At 43.2% G+C, this 17,050-nt stretch overlaps 1 protein-coding gene across 1 annotated transcript; it reads left to right on the top strand.

The window, feature by feature from the left end:
• Window positions 1-422: 422 nt before the first annotated feature.
• UBXN4 (UBX domain protein 4) lies at window positions 423-16,793 on the top strand. The gene is made up of 13 exons (XM_075430131.1): window positions 423-550; window positions 7,117-7,219; window positions 8,114-8,142; window positions 8,994-9,112; window positions 9,678-9,846; window positions 10,292-10,394; window positions 11,999-12,053; window positions 12,210-12,374; window positions 13,165-13,292; window positions 14,301-14,403; window positions 14,753-14,884; window positions 15,222-15,430; window positions 16,168-16,793. Exons 1-13 carry the CDS (start codon window positions 469-471, stop codon window positions 16,304-16,306), a joined length of 1,536 nt encoding a protein of 511 aa, XP_075286246.1. The 5' UTR covers window positions 423-468; the 3' UTR covers window positions 16,307-16,793.
• Window positions 16,794-17,050: the final 257 nt, after the last annotated feature.

Below are 17,050 nucleotides of genomic sequence, written 5' to 3'. Positions count from 1 at the left end.
GGCTGTGCTGTGAAGGCTGTGCCGTCCCAGCCACGGTCCCTCACAGCCTGGCTCACCAGAGAGCACGGAGAATGCCCTGGCCTCACCTCCTGCCGCTCACTGAGCCGCTGTGCATGCCACACTCTCTACTTTTAACACGTTTAGCACGGATTTCTGTCAAACGGGTACCTCCTCCACCACTCTTCCCTCTGTCGCACCCCCGACTTTCCCAGGGTGGATGCTGGCGCCGGGGGTTAACCGTCCTCACAGGCCCTGGCGGCGGGACACCAGGGACCCAACCGACAAGATGGCGCCCGCCTGAGGCGGTTGCGCGGCCACCCGCGCGCGGCCGAGGGCGGGCGCGCGCCGCGCCCAGACGCCAATCAGAAGGCGACGCCGCCGCGCACGCGCGGGACCCGTCGCTAGCGCCCAGGCGGCGGCGGCGCATGCGCTGTGCGGCGGGTGGCAGCGGCCGGGTCCGGCGGCGCCATGATGTGGTTCGGCGGCTCCATCCCGGCCGCTATCGCCGCCGCCAAGCAGCGGAGCTCGGTCTTCGTCGTGTTCGTGTCAGGTACGGCCCGGGCGGGGCGGGGGGAGCCGCGCCGGGCCCCGCCCGCTGACGCAGCGCGCGCGGCCGCGTCGGGCAGGCCTGTGGGCCGCGGGGCCCTCCCTGAGGCCGGCCCGGACGGCCCCGGGCTCCGGCGGCGCCGAGCGGAGCGCAGTCACCGGCCCGCCCGCTGCGCCGCGGGGTCCCGCCGCCGCCTCCGGGACCCCGCGGCGCAGCGGGCGGGCCCAGCCTGCCTGTCAGCAGCCGCTGCCCCTTCGATGCCCGCCCCCCCCCCCCCGGCCTGCGCTCCGTGGCCCCGCGTTTCGCCGCTCCCGGCTCCGGGACCGAGTGGCGGCTGGCACCGCGGGAGCTGCCGCTGGCTGTGGGTGCGCTGCCTTTCGGTCTGGGGAGAGGAGAATGGCTGAAGGGAAAGGAAGGCGTCAGGCAGGCGCTTTAGCTTTCTGCCTGTGTTCTTGTGTGCGTTACTTCTTGTGTTTTTACTGCTGCCTGAAGTTTTTCAGGTGCCTCGTGAAAAGACCTCCACACTAAACGTGTGGCCAGTGTCGTTCCCTGAGGAATTACTGAACCGTGGGACTCGCTTAGCTTCAGGGAGAAGTCCGCTCCCAAAGGGGATGTGGGCAGAACAGTGCAGTTAAGTCGTTTTGTTGACACAACTCTCCTTATGGGTGAAGAACGGCATTTTCCACTGGTTAGTAAACATACTGCTAGAAATCGAGTTCTTCTCAGCCCCCAGCGTGTTGTGTTGGTGTTGAGGGGGTTAGAGTGGTGTGTGCAGGCTTTAAGGCAGCATTTTAAAGCCCACGAGTCATGATGGCAGGTGGGTGCTATGATGTGAAAGCCTTTTACCATTGGATTATTTTTGTTTTCCATAAACGTATTTCAGTGTGTTTATCTACAGCATCTACGTGGTAGCTTTCTGCCTTCATAGTCGATAATGAGATGATCGTAGTGTGTTGTATAAAAATAAATAGAAAGCCAGGTGGTAAACAACAAGAAACTTTGTGACACAAGTGTGTTGCAACAGTTGATATCTTGACCTGTGAAACATAACGTGTTGTGACTTGGTTAGAGACTGATCTTCCCCCCAGCTCCCTACTCAGGTTAAAAGTTTTCTACTAAATTCCTTGGATGTTTCAGATGTTCTGTACTGGGTTTGCGTGGCAGGGTTTTGGTAGCAAGGGGGCTAAAGGGGTGGGTTCTGTGAGTGGCTGCCAGAAGCTTTCCCTATGTCCGATACAGCCAGGGCCAGACAGCTGCAAGACAGACCCTCTGCTGGCCAAGGCCGAGCCCATCAGCAATGGTGGTAGTGCCTCTGGGATAACCTGCTTACGAAGGGGGAGACACCCCCACCCCCGGCAACTGGAGCCAGAGAGAGGAATGAGATGATGTGAGAGAAACAACTCTGCAGACACCAAGGTCAGTGAAGAAGGAGGGGGAGGAGGTGCTCCAGGTGCCAGAGCAGAGATTCCTCTGTAGCCATGAAGCAGACCATGATGGGGCAGGTTGTTCCCCTGCAGCCCATGGAGGTCCACGGTGGAGCAGATCTCCACCTGTAGCCCATGGAAGGGACCCCATGTTGGAGCAGGTGGATGCCTGAAGGAAGCTGTGACCCCGTGGGGAGCCTGCGCTGGAGCAGGCTCCTGCCAGGACCTGTGGCCCCATGGAGAGAGGAGCCCACGCCGGAGCAGGTTTGCTGGCAGGGCTTGCGACCCCATGGGGACCCAAACTGGAGCAGCCTGTTCCTGAAGGACGGCACCCTGTGGAAGGGACCCACGCTGGGACAGTTCATGAAGAACTGCAACCCATAGGAAGGACCCATGGAGAACTGTCTCCCGTGAAAGGCACCCCACGCTGGAGCAGGGGCAGAGAGTGAGGAGGAAGGAGCAGCAGAGACAACGTGTGAACTGACCACAACCCCCATTCCCCATCGCCCTGCTCTGCTCAGGCTGAGGAGGGAGAGAAAATCAAGAGTGAAGTTAAGCCTGGGAAGAAGGGAAGGATGGGGGGAAGGTGTTTGTAAGATTTGGCTTTGTTTCTCATTACCCTGCTCTGATTTGATTAGTAATAAATGAAATTTATTTCCCCAAGTTTCCCCAATTTCCCCAAGTTCAGTCTGCCTTGCTTGTCACAGTAATTGGTCAGTGATCTCTCCCTGTCCTTATCTCGACCCTCCCCGAGCCTTCCATTGTATTTTGTCTCCCCTGTCCAGTTGAGGAGGGGGAGTGATAGAGCAGCTTTGGTGGGCACCTGGCATCCAGCTGCAGTTAACCCACCACAAAGATTTTTTTTTTAAATAGTTCAATATGCAAGTGTTTTGAACTTGATACATGTGTATTGGGTTGAGAAGTGCATGTTATAATTTATTTCCAGTATTTTTTATGAAATTACAATTGTACACAAAATTGGCCTTTTAGATGTTGACTAGGTGGATGTGGGAATGTGTAGACTGTATATACAGAGTGGAGATAAATTTGTGATTGCAGGAATGTAACCCAGTTTTGACTTTGTAGTATGGCATAAGGATTTGGTTGGTTGGTTCTTATGAGACGTGAAAAAGGGAGAGTGTTACTTAGGGCAGCCGTATCTCCAAAATGAAAGTGTGGGAGCGTTCTGCCTGGTTCTGGTCTACCCTAGGACCAGTGGGATCAGGGCAGCAGACCTGTGAGGGAGCTGGTTGTGGAGCAGTTCCGTAACGCCTGCTGGGAAAGCGAACTGGGAAGCCCAAGAATGTACTTTCTCACCATGTATGGCAGCAGGTGTGTCTGAAGGATGCAGAGTGCTGAAAGAGTGGTCTGGTTTTATGCTAACAGTGATTGGGTTTGTTGGGGTAGATCAGATTTAAACCTGCACAGTTGGTGGTAGTGGTAGCTTTGAGCCTTCACAGTACACGCTTGCCCGTAGACATCAGGGACAAGCATTTGAAAGCAGCTTTCTGAGCAGGAAAACACGCTTTCGGATGTGTTCAGTGGTTTTGCCTTGTTTTGCATGCTTCATACAATAATGTGTATGGGGACAAGAAACAGTAAAGGGGAAAAAATTAGAGAAGTGGAAAATATAACTGTAAATTTAGATTGGCCACTCTGGGAGAAAGCTATTGGATACAGACTTGACAAAAGTTACTGAATTCTGGTAGGTCCATTTCTGTTTGGTTTCTGCTACCACCTGTCTGTCTCTCTTCACTAAAAAAGGACTAGAAAGTGGAGAACTGGATTGTTCTTTCTGATTCTAGACTATTTTGCAGTCAAGTAAGGAATAATGTGGCTATTTATCTTAACAATGAGGTGGTGTTTGTGACTGCAATTGCATGTTGTTCAACGAGTTTTTCTTCTTTCACATTTGTGTTTGCAGCTGTAATCCTAACATTTTTTTAGTTCAGGTTTTAAAACCTTCACGGCATAGTTCTGGTGACGCAGCTGTGTAAGCGTATTAAAGATCCCGTTGAATTCATGGGAAGTTGCAATAAAAGGGTTTGCTCCGTGCTCTCCAGGGAGCATGAGGTGAAGCATGTCCACCTTACAAAACTGATTTTAAAATGTTAAGGTGAGGTGTTAGATCAGAGGCTTCTGCACACACACACAAAACAAGGAATTGTGCTGAGCCGCAGAAGAGTTACTTGATGGCATCAAGTATTTACTGGTAGGTTCTGCAGCTGCACAGGGATAAAGTATTCCTGATACTGAAACAGGTCTGGCAAATGTCTGGTATCTTGTTGGTAGCTGTTCTGTAGATGGTTCTCTGGCCTGCAGAGTTAGAAAACTCCTTTCACATTTTGAGTTTCTAATCCGAAGTTTGTTGTTTGTTTGATGTGAAACCTCCTCAGATGCAGCCTCTGTTCTGACTGAGGTGTTCAAGATTATTCTTTCTGAAAGTTAGACAGATTCTGATCATGAAAACGCCAGGCCGCTTATAAAAAGCACTTTTCAGAAGTGGAAATATGAAGGGGGTAAGGGGAAGAAAAAACCTGCGAGCTAAAATGCTTGTGTTTCTTTTTAGAAACATTTGTAGAAAGACTCCTTCCTATGTTCATCACTTTAGATTTTTTTTTTTTTAACAAAACACTGATTTGAAATCAGCGAGCTATTTGTTAGTGTTTTGTATCCAAGCTGTATCAGAGCATTTGTCAAGTTAAATATGTGAAATGGTGGAGAGGAGGAGGAGGTGAGCAGCTTAATGTCCCGGCTTTCTGTCATTTCCCAAATGGGCAATCCTCGCTCTTACTGAGTAGTTATGAAAGGGTGGGCACTGAGAGGTCAGTTGGCCTCTTCTCTCTTCTTTTTGGAAGGAAAACACTTTTCCCTGGGGACAGTGTGCTGAGGAATAGGGGAATTGAAGTCCTTTAGCAACCTGTGATGGTTTTGAGTAAGTTCCTTGTACATGAACTACATTGTTGCAGAAAAAGAGTCTCTTCCAATTAGCTGAATCACTTGAGAAATGATGGATACGTTTTCCCTATGTAGATACCTAAATTTACCTGACCAAACGTAAGAGATTGACAAGTGCAACTGAGAATTATGTACAGGCCTTTGATTGCCACTGAGTGAAACAAAGCGATGCTTTTATTTGAGAAAGGTAAGAAATCTGAGAGTCTTGGGAATTAGGATTCTGAGGCGGTTGTGATAGCTCCGTGTTTAGCAGAATTATGAATCACATCAAGTTCTGTTCAGCTTGTCCTCTTGACTTTTCTGATGCTTTTCCTGTGACCTAGCAGTTTTCATTTCAGGATGTAATTACTACTGCAAAACTGCAATAAATGAACTTTAACCCTCAAAGGAGAAAGGGTTATCAAAACAAAAAGATGTCCGAGAATCACCAACTGTTCGGTGGGTAGTCGCAGTATTCAACTGTGCTGCATGGCACAGAGCTTTACAAAATGTGCGTTACCAGCATTTTCATTCATGGGTCACATCTCTCAGACTGTGCTGTGAGCAGTCTCTGACCTGTTTGTGTCTTTCAGCATTCTTTTTCTACAGCAGTTGCTTCTGTGGAAAAGTTAGTGTTAGGCAAATGTTTAGGTATTTTTAGTAGCCTCATCAGATGAGCACGTGTCCTTTTGAAAAAGTGTGTGTGGTGAAGCAGCTGTCTGTCCCTGAGCCTTTGGAAATGGGGAGGAGGCTGAGCCACCCTTGGCAGAACAGCTGCATCCATCGAGCACAGTTGGAAGCACTGCCCTTAAAGGAAGAGGAAGGGTTCCAACATAAAAAAAACCTGAATATTTACTTGCTTATGTAGAATAATAGTAATAGAGATGAATACTTTCTTACTTGGTCAAGTACTTCCAGGGAAAACATCAATACGTGTGGTTGGAAAACACTTTTCCAAAATCAATATATTTTTGGTACACATCTCTCTGAGAAGCTTTGTGGCCAGACAGGGGACTCCACGCATAACTCCTCATCTTTAACAAGTAAAAAATACTGCATGACATGGCAACGGGCATGAAACAAGCAAAGGGTTTGCTGTTGTCATCGAATAATGAACTACTGTACTTCTGTACTTGTGACTCGGGTTCTTCATCAAGAGTACAGTCGATTCCAAGCTGCTAGGAAGTTACACAGGTTGAAGATAAACAAGTGGTTGCAGGCCAGTTTACTTGTTGAAAAATGGTTAATATTCATCGGAATTTATTTATTAACCCACACCCTCACTAAACCAGTGCTTTGGAGGATAAATGTACGATCAATGTGTTTCATCTGATGAAAATAACACTTTGGAATCTGTGGGCCCCAGAGCACCTGTTCAGTTTCCCTTGCTGAAGTAGCTCCTCTTCTACTGTTATTCTTGTTCCTCTGTGCTCCTCACTCCTTTTCCTCCCCTCCTACTGTTAACTTTTCATGTCAGGAACTGGAATACAAAACTAAGCTACAAATAATCCTGTGAATAAATGTTTCTTGGTTTGTGTTTTTTTTTTAACACCATCAAACTGTGAAACTTTGTCTGCTGAATTACATATTTACAAGGAGTGGAAAACATAGTTTTACCTGTTAGCAGCTGGTGTACCAAGATGTAATTAAATTTATAATGAGGGGTAAGCCGTGGATATTTTTAGCATGTTAGCTGGTCAGGCTTGACGTCAGGGAGAAGCAATGGTTCCCTGTGTGCCGTGGGATCTCCTTGCATGTTACGAGAGTGTTCTGAAGCGAAATACTAAAGCGTGAGCATACACACTGTGACCTGAAAATGAGGCCCTCTGGTAGTTGTGCAGTTAGATGATGCAATCAAGCCGATCTTCAGACTTGCTACCACCTCCAGTTCCTGTAGCTGTGTTGCATCCATGTGGTCCAGTCCCTTCTGCTCCCTTGGCCTTGCTCACCATGTGATTGTGGCTGCGAAAGCTATGTGCTTGCTGGCTTGAAGGATTTGTGGTATATTAGGTTTTTGGCCTGTTAGCGAGGTGAATCAGGTGGAGTGAATTGTTTCCAGCTTATCGAAAAACAAAGATAAACTGACTTGAAAATAATCACAAGAGTGTCTTTCAAAGGTGATTTCAAGCAATTGAAGCAAAGCTAAAATCAGACCAGAAACAGTAATTAGTGGTGGATTTAGCTTCACACGTGTGCTGTATCTTGCAGGTGAGGATGAACAATCTACTGAGATGTCTGCAAGGTGGGAAGATGAGAAGGTGACCGAAGCTGCCTCAGATGGTTTTGTTGCTATTAAAATCGACACCAAAAGGTTTGATCCTATTCTAATTCTGTCTCTTACACAATCTTTCATTGGTGATGATGGTGAGAGTAAGAGGCTTTTGAAGTCCTCACCCTGATTTGGAGGTAGTCTAAATACAAGGTTCCAGAGCATAAGTACTCCTAAAGCCACAAGGTTCCAGAGCATAAGTACTCCTAAAGCCACAAGAGCCTTAGAAAATTCCATATTTCAACATTGACTGTCATGTTCTGCAGACTATTCGTTGCATATTTCAGACTGTATTTCAGTACTAGTAAAAGAATGCTTGAGGTTGTCCTTTGTCAGCAGGAAAAGACATAAAAGTTATGTAAAAAAGCTGGAATCAAGACGCAAGGACTCTTCAGGCAGTTCTTGATATGCCAAGTGACATAATCAATCTAAAAACCCTCATGAACTCAGAAAGATTAAAATCTGTAACGCCCCAGAGAAAATGTGTTTGTCTCTATTGTAACACATAGAACAGAGAAGCACTGAAGTTCTTGGGTAAATCACTCGGCTGTTTTTGTTATGTGTTCCAGTCCATGGGCAAAAAGTACATTGACATTTCCCCAAATGGTATTATTTTGAAATGCTCCACAGACATTTTATTAGACTTACTATGTTATTTGCACTCTGTAAACTAGATGTCTTTTTCCTGAATTGCTTCTTAGCACTGTTTCCCTAGATCTTACGCAGTCAACTGTGATAACCGGGGATTGTCACCATGTCGACACTTATGCAAAATGTTAATGAGAAGATGCAATGCAAATTTGCTTTTAGTGTTCTCTCAAGTATTTAAATAGTTTTGTGTGTGTTAGTAGGACAGTTATTTTTATGATGAAAGACTTAATCTGAAGCTGTTGCGAAGTGATTGCTCCTTCTAAATGAATCTTTTCTTTTAAACAGTGAAGCATGCCTGCAGTTTTCTCAAATTTGTATCCTTTGAGATGAGTTTAGGTGCTACATGATGATTACAGATAATTGCTCTTTACAAATTAATACTGTTCTTAAGAGAAATGTTTACAAGCAGCGTTATTAAAAATACTTCTTAGGGCACAAAAATATGCGATAAGCTGTGTGGTTAAGCGGTATCATCTACGTATTCAACTTACTGTCAGTTCTTAGACAAAGTGAGGAAGTTGGGTTTTTTTAATGTTAATCCTATGTAATTCTCCAAATAGAAAATGATCCAAAACTTTATGTAAACAAAATAACCCATTGGTATTACTCATCAACATTAGAAAACAAACAAGCAATGCTTTAAATTATTAGCTGGAGATCAGAGTTGGAGAGGAGGAAGAACAAGTAGCGGACTGGGTTCTGTCAGGTGCATGGGTATGAAGTTAGGGAGACCTCTGCCTGCCTTCAGTAGGTCACTGCGTATAGCTCAGGAATTCTGTATGATGCTGAGAAAGGGAATTCAGTACCTAAACTTGGCTTTTCTTGATGCTGTAAAGAATTCATTATTGTCTACCTAAGATGTTGTCTCACACTAAACCAAAATCTTTCAAATCAAAGCCTAATCTGTTGTTGCACGTGTATTGGAGAAAAATATTTTGGCTCAAGCCGTTTCAAAGAAAAGGAGAAATACGAATTAGTTGTATGTAATGTTTTTCCAGAATTTTTGTTGGCGTCTTTTTTCTTTATCCCTTGGCACTGACTACTGGTGACCAGGTGGAGATAGGATATTGGGCTAGAAGGTTCTGTAGGAAAGACTTCTGGTTTTCCTTTTTAAAATTACTTTATAAACTTTTGTCGTTTGTTGTCCTTAACTGTGGCTGTGCAGATCCTGTAGTGTGCGTTCCGTCTAGTTTTTTTATAGGAGACAATGGAATCCCTTTGGAAGTAATTGCTGGCAGTGTTTCTGTTGAAGAGCTCGTTACCAGAATCCATAAAGTTAAACAGGTAACGCTTGCTAACAGACTGGATCTTTCAGACTGAGTTGGGTGCGCCCACATGCCCAAGACAGGAGATGTCCCCGGCCCTTAGCACGTGCCTTGGGGAAGTATGAATTAATTACTGGTTCTATATCCTTCCAACAACAACATCTGCAAACTTAAGTTCAGTACAAAGCACTATGCAGAAGTGCTACATTACTTTTTTGTTTCCCAGATTGTTTTAGATCATTTGTGTAACACCTGCAGTATCAAAGAAGTATGTCAAGAACTCTAAACTGGACTGACATACCAATTACTCTTTCAGTTCATGTGTGGTTTTTAAATACTATTTTGTAATGTGGATTTATAAACGTAGATAGTTTTTAATTTAAAGTATAAGGCTAAAATTAGGAAAAAATATGAAGTGTGTGATTGCATCATACTCAACAATATGTGGTAATTCTAGTTTTCTATTTTAAATAGGACTGTTTCTCTAGAAATGGTTCATTCTTGACCTTTTGAAGCTGTGGAAAATATTTGAAGTTTCATAGTCTTGTTTTTGTTTTGTTTGGTTTTTTTCCCCAATTTCTTAGATGCACACAGTAAAAGGGCAGCCTTTGGAAAACAGCAGTCAGTCACCTGCTCCCTGTCCCTCCGCTCAATCTGATGGTGCTCCAGAAACTACGCAGTCCAGGCCAGCAGAGTTTTGTGACTCTCCTGAGTCTGTTACAACTGAGACAATAAGACCTTCTGCTGGTAATGGTTAGTACTTGTACACAAATGCTAGCTGATTTGCTTTTGAAATAGTTTTCCTTTTCTTAAGTTGTTATATGATGCTACATGAAAGGCAATGTATTGAGTGGATTTGTTGAGGAAAATCTTGAGTATCTCAGAATGCTTCTTGCAAGTCTAGAGGGAGGAAGAACTTCTGATTCTGCTCGGTTTTAATGAGTGAGAAATCTATGGTTTATAATTCAAGAAAGCATACACAATTTTTATTGTAATAGGATTCAATTTAAAAAGCTTCTTTGGGTTAGTAACCTGAGGCCAAATTGGGGGGAGAGCTCAAAACAGCAGAACCTCATGTCTTCTTGAGGTATTCTATTTGCTGCTAATTATGGCTAATAATGAGCATAATAATTTTTTATGCTGAGAAGTACACCTTGTCTTTTTCTGTTATGCATTACTTTCTGTAAATTACTTGAAGATGGAGCAGATTCAGGTCAATCAAGCCAGGAAGCAACTAACTCTTCAGATGCGCACATGAGTGATGCTCAGCCTGTGAATGATCTTGCACTCAAAGTAGAAAGGTCAGTCTTCTTTTACGGGCTTCCTGACATATTGTATTTGTCTCTCAGGAGGTGTTTTTGTTGGTTTTGGGCAGGGGGGTGTGTGTGTATGTGTGTGTATGAACAAACAGGCTTAATCACAGAATTTTGGGAGCTTATTCTGTTACCATTTGGCAAACATTTATGTGGTCATTGTTTAGATGTCTGTGACACTACTAGGGTTGATACAGAAACAGCTTGTAAATTAATCTCATTTCTCAGGTACTCTGAAAGAAAAGGGTAATCTGTAAAACTAAAGATGTTCTCCTTACTTTGATATAACTTGAATACAGCCAATGTGTTTGCTGCAAAAATTTTGAAGGAGTTAAAACATTGAACTGAAAGCACTTGAAACTGGGGTAACAAAGTGCTAACCTAGATTTTGTACAGAGATGCCATCTTCTTTTTCTTCTTGACTACGAACAGCCATCAAATAGACTCGGCATATTGAAAAAGCCAGAGGAATCCTATTCGGAGACTTGGCTTTTGTTTTGATCGGTGAACAGTAATGAGGTTTGATGAGCAGTGCTAGTTTAAAGTGTGGTGACCAGAAACACCTGGTTCAATACGTGGTTCATTCATTAATTTGGTTGGTTTTAAATACAAGATTTTGTGTATAAACTTGGTTTTTTAGCATCTATAAGACTGATGCTATTTGTAATACCCTGTCTGAAACCGGTAACACATACTTAGTAAATAAGATTATTTATACTGCAAAAATATGTTTTCAAACTTTTTCACATTTAATTTTGGTTTTCTGCCAAAGCTGTTGGACAATAAGTGTAGTTTTTACTTACCACTAATAAGAAAATGCAGTCAGTATTTTAATATAAATACAGAAGTTTGTTTCTAAAATGTCCGTTAATGTTAAATTATGCTGTATTTGCATACATCTACGGCATTTATTTCAGGGGAGAAAAAAGAGGCAAAGCTGTGTGGTAATTACCATTTTCTTTTTCAAAAAGCACAGCAGCTACCATACAAACAAAATTTTTCTGATTATCTGACTTCCCGTGTTGTTTGGTCATGCCTGCCCTTTCCCTAGACTTAAAATATATTGTAAATTACTATGTTTTTTCAAGTCAAGCTTTATTCTAAGGCACCTTTCTGGATAGGTGAGACAGATGCATGGGCACCTATGTCAATGCTCTATATTATTTGCTTTCCATTTTAGGAAACGATGTGCAGAAGATGATTTAAATAGCTAAGAAGAGATTGAGATGCAGTGTTTCTGTTACCACAGATCATAAATAGTATTTGCTTATTGTATGTCTTACAAGTTGGTTCAACAGTAAGACTATGTAAGATCCTTCATTGGTGGTGGAAAAGGACAGAAGGAATATGTTAGAACTCCATTAAAAGTTGGAAACTCAGTGGTGAATCACCACCTCATCTGTTACGGATGGTACACCCGCATGGGAATGAATCGTTCCTGTTACACTAGGTATTAGCACTGTGTTATAGATCACGTTCATTTTCACGTGTTCTGTTTTTCTGCAAATGTTTGCAAATGCTTCATTAAAATTTTAAAATGTCAGTAACTGGTACTGCAATTTTAAGTCTTTTCACTTCATTCTTAAATTCAGAATAACAAAAAAGCTTGAAGAAAGACGAGAAGAGAAAAGGAAAGAGGAAGAACAGGTAACACAAAGATGTAAAACTGCTTGCACTTTTTTTTTTATACCCTTGTTTGAATAAATGCCTAATTCATTTTTAAACAAATGTACTTTGGTCTTGTCTTACTCTTGTCCAAGGCAATTTCATGATACAATTTTTATGTATCTGTTGTTTATTCAGAAAGAAATTAAGAAAGAAATTGAACGGAGAAAAACTGGAAAAGAAATGTTGGAGTACAAAAGACGCCAGGAAGAAGAATTGACAAAGCGTATGTTAGAGGAAAGGAACAGAGAAAAGGCAGAAGAGAGGGCTGCTAGAGAGCGTATAAGACAACAGATTGCAATGGTAAGTTTTTCATTTTGGAAGATAGCTTGCTGCTTCTCTCTCTCACAAGGGCCACCAGCGTACTACACCGATAAGTTTTCTCATTCAGTGAAACTTGGAAAGATTGCCCGTTTTTCTGTTGGAATCCTGTGGCCTTGTGTTGTAACAATGCCTGCGTTTGGGGTTGGAACTTCTGCTTTCGTACTCATAATGATCTTTTCTATCCGAACGAACATACCAGCTCTTCTGCCATATTCTGTCTCATCCTGAGCCCAGTGGAGAATTGTCATTTAAACATAACAATAGTTGCCATAGAAGCATGGTTCTGGAACAGAAGCACAGGGAGTATTTAAATGTGGAACATGCAGGAGAACACTGCTCTCAAAATGGTGGGGAGGATTATTTTGTAAGTTTGTATATATGTGTGTACATATATGGATATAAACAGTTCGTAACAATGGGAATCCCTCATTATTAGGTTTTGGCCTTAGAACACTTAGAACTGTAATCGTGTAACTTGTAAGATTTCTCTGTTTCTCTTCACTGGAGTGTTAAACTTGCATGGGAAGATCATCTGTTAACAACTGCTCGTGGGAAGTGACTCGCCGAAAAGTGTGTCATCTTGGCTAATGAGATGAGATTGTGTGGTTTGGCAGCGAATAATTCTTTGCAGCACTACTGTCTCTTCTCCATATGGCCCACTTATATCCGTGTGGTTGGGTGCTGAGTACAGACCGTAGTGCTCTGTTTTAATGAATATTAAGCTACAATTTACAGTAAAAATTAAGGTTTCTGTTTGGTTCTTTCACAGGATCGTGCTGAGAGAGCAGCTCGCTTTGCAAAATCGAAGGAAGAAGCAGAAGCTGCGAAAGCGGCAGCTCTTCAGGCCAGACAGGCTGAAATAGAGGCCAGGAAAGAAGCATCTCAGAAGGAGCGAAGGTGAGTTGCTCTAGAGAAAGAAGTGTATATTTTTGGGGAAAGACGTAAAGACACTTTACATAAACTTTAAAGATACGTAACATACATATTTATTAATTGATGCCATGTTGAACTGTTTGAATAGTGACGTAAAAAGTTGGCTTTTTTTATAATATTTATTCATAGCTATTTACATGAATATTGTGTTCTCTGGTAACTTTTGCCCTTTTGACATTTCTGATTATGAAACACTAACCGCCTTTCCTTGTGTGTTATTTAAATCAAAGATCAGGCACAAAAAGCTGCTAACTAAAATACCACATGTAATGGGGCTAGGTGGGGAACTAGAGGAGGTGAGAATATGACAGCTAATGACTGGGCAGAATGGCTCGATAATGTCACAACTGCGCTGGGGAGCTCTGTGTGCAGCGGGCTTGGACTCAGCAAGGCTTGCTTGGGCTCACCAGCTGTCCGTGTCAGAGCTGTCTCCTGCTGTGCCCAACGCTACTGTTTTAAGAAATAGTCTAACCTGTAGAGACCTTGTGTGGAGTTACGGATCCGCCGTGAGTCTAGTACTGCCCCTGAACAGAGGGCAAGCACGGGACTCACGGCCTGGGTTGGCGCTGAAGCTCAAACAGTGATGTTGGGCCATAGCTAGTTGAATATAAAATTACTTGCCAAGCCAGCTTAAATGTCTGCACCCTCATCGTACAGCTTCTTGAAAAAAAGAACAAAAGTAATACAAGCAACATAAAAGACATATGGTTTATATTTCATTCACGAATTTTTTTGATGATTAATCTATATATATCTTGTTTGAACGGTGATGGGTCTTGGACTCTGATAAAAGCCAGAGGAGATGTTGTGTGAGATATAAGCAGGCGGTTATCAACTGTGGATCCAACCTTACAAACCGTCCGCGCTGCCATAAGTAGGATGACTGTCCCTCTCTTCCACGTTTCAATACTGCCGGGCCAAAGTTTGTCTGTCACTGTCCATGTGCTGACTGACGCGATGTGTGTCCTGCAGTGCAATAGCCAGGATTCAGTTCCGCCTCCCAGACGGATCGTCCTTTACTAACCAGTTCCCATCAGAAGCACGCCTGGAGGAAGCAAGGCAGTTTGCTGCACAAGTAAGTTGGTGTTTGGTTTTCTCAGCTACATGTTGATTACAACTCGATGTAGCGTCAGCTAGTTGTTGATCGTGGTAGAATTGTCATCAACTGCTTTCCTGTTTGTTTACTTGAAGGGGGTTTTGGTAGCAGCCTTCTCCAGTGCCAGCAGCTGCCTTTGTGTTAGTGCTGCATATCAGTAGTGAGGGATAGTAGGGTATGAGAAATCCTTCATTTCTCTCTATGAGGATATCTCATAGTTTGGCGTGGAACTCTTGGGTCAGTATGGCAAGGTCTGCTCAACTGTCAAATCTGCAGTTGTCTGAAAGTGAACAGTTATAAATAAAAAGTTTTCTTTATATTCTCACAGACGGTTGGTAATGCTTACGGCAATTTTTCACTGGCGACAATGTTTCCCAGAAGGGAGTTTACCAAAGAAGATTATGGAAAGAAGTTACTGGAGCTTGAGTTAGCACCCAGTGCTTCAGTGGTGTTGCTGCCGGTAGGTGCTGGGTTTTGGTTTCTTTGCTTTTCATTTTCTTGCGAACAGCAGAACTGTAGCTGTATATTTGCTGTAAGTTGGCCATGATTATGTTTGGCTTGAATTTTGGTCTTTCCTTTACCCAAGACAGATTGCAAAATTACTTTAATTTTTGTCAGGACTGATTTGGAAGACTTTTTCTGAAGCAGATAAATGGTGGCATGGATATTTGTCTAATGTGTAACCAAACGAGTTCTCTTGTGTCTGCTGAGCTGCTTCTAAGTTACGAATTAAATACTCTGTCTACAAGTGCATGACTTCAGTGTCTGACAAGTTTGCTTTATGTGTTCATGACCAGGCGGGAAGACCTGCTACGTCCGTTGTTCAGGCCTCGGGCGGTGATCTGTGGAAGTTCTTGGGCACAATACTTTACCCCCTCTTAGCCGTTTGGAGACTCATTAGCAACTTTCTGTTTACGAGTCCACCTCCCTCACAGTCCACTGTGAGATCAGCTCATCAGCAAGACCTTTCGAATCCTTCAGCGTCCAGCAGTGTTGAGCAAAGCAGGTAATCAAAGCTGATGAAGGCAGCTGTTTCTCAGACCGCTTGCTGGGGTTGCTTTCACCTTTGTAGTGGGGAACGGAACTGTATCTGTCTCTTAACTGCTGCCCTCTCCTTGTAGTTTCTGGCCACCGCCCTCCCCACTGGTTAGGGATGACCTGGTGGCTGGTGAACTGCATGGCAGCTCTGACTAGGGTTTCTTGGTTTTCACATGCGTGATTGAGCAAAATCCTTGTTGTTTGCTGCAATTTTCAATTACAGAGTAAAAAGCACTGTCTTGCAGTCTTGTGGATAGGGAATTCAGCTGTAACTACAACTGTGGGCTTCGCTTCAGCTGATATTGTTTGGAAGATAAAAATTTTGAGTTAGATATCAAATTGCTATGGTATGGTTGTATGAGAAACTTAAGCAACTGCAGTCTGATTTTGACAGTTAAGGTTTTGTGCTGCGTAGAGAAGGAGAGGTCTCCTGTACCAGGAGAGCCGCTGGGCTGTTTCACGGGAAGCAGCCACGTGTGGCGTCAGTGGCAGGTGTGGGAAGCAAGAACCTGTCCATTTGTCTGACAGCTAAATGACAAATTTTCAGCTGGGCATAGCTTCCCAAGGAAACAAGGGGCTGAAGAGAACTGTTACTGGGGATAAGAGAAAGAAGGAAGGATGCGTGATTTGCATTTACTCCATTTGCTTCTCTTGTGTAATTATTGCTGGGGAAACTGTCAGACCTCACTGTCATTTGTACCCTAGGCAAGCAGTCAGGAAACGAGTGGTGGAAAAACGGGGGGAAGACTTCAAAAAAGAAGGCAAAATATATAGACTGAGGACTCAAGACGATGGAGAAGATGAAAACAATACTTGGAATGGAAATTCTACACAACAAATGTAGTTTTGAGTAACTGCAGTAATCACTGCCTGGCTTTTTTTTTTTTCCTTATTTGATCTAAGTCAACTAAAGCTTCTGGACAAGTGGGGTTTATTTTACACTGACTGAATTAATTCTTATTCCTGCAGTGGAGTATGGAATAAAGTCACCTAAGTCAGAGCAATCGAGTGGGTGTAGCTGAGGCGTAGGAGCAGAGTTAGAAAGACTGAAAATCTCCATCAGCTTTCATAATCATTACCCTACTGCCATAGAAAGGCACTTTTTAATCTATAAATATTCTGCTACATAAATTTAAGGGCCAGATTATTAATATAAAGGGTCGTGTTAGGCAATGACTGGTTAAAATGAGGGTTTCAGAAGCACTATAAGTAGAAAATCAGGTAACTAATTTATGTTTAACTTTTTTTTTTCTTGCTTCTGCAACTGCAAGCAAAACCTTGTAGTTTTTAATTCCCCAAGCACTCAATAAACTATTTTCCAGAAAATGTAACTGTCTTCCCTTGTGGAATTCCTCTGAAGTACTTGTGTCACAAGGAAGCAAGCAGTTAGGATCATAAGCTGAAATTTAAAATATAGCAGACAAACTTTTTGTTCTAGTTTAAATGACCTTACTCGAGTTGGTCACGCTGAAGTCTGGTAAAACATGTCTGAAATAGTGTTTTGGGTCCAGGCAATGCTACAGGAAGAAAAAAGATGGGTCTTTGTCACATAAAATGGAAATGTTGTGAGCAGAGGGTGGCAATGTGA

This window comes from Opisthocomus hoazin, chromosome 9, assembly GCF_030867145.1.
Source record: "Opisthocomus hoazin isolate bOpiHoa1 chromosome 9, bOpiHoa1.hap1, whole genome shotgun sequence".
NCBI classification, from domain to species: domain Eukaryota; kingdom Metazoa; phylum Chordata; class Aves; order Opisthocomiformes; family Opisthocomidae; genus Opisthocomus; species Opisthocomus hoazin.
Note: the sequence above shows the minus strand (reverse complement) of the source record. Positions and strands in the feature narration are given on the sequence as shown.

Excerpts from the sequence above, each read along its gene's own strand:
- UBXN4 (XM_075430131.1), top strand. The coding sequence starts at position 469 with ATGATGTGGTTCGGCGGCTCCATCCCGGCCGCTATCGCCGCCGCCAAG. Across the intron at positions 9,113-9,677 it reads GAATCCATAAAGTTAAACAG|ATGCACACAGTAAAAGGGCA; the intron begins GTAACGCTTGCT and ends CCAATTTCTTAG. Across the intron at positions 12,054-12,209 it reads AAAGGAAAGAGGAAGAACAG|AAAGAAATTAAGAAAGAAAT; the intron begins GTAACACAAAGA and ends TTGTTTATTCAG.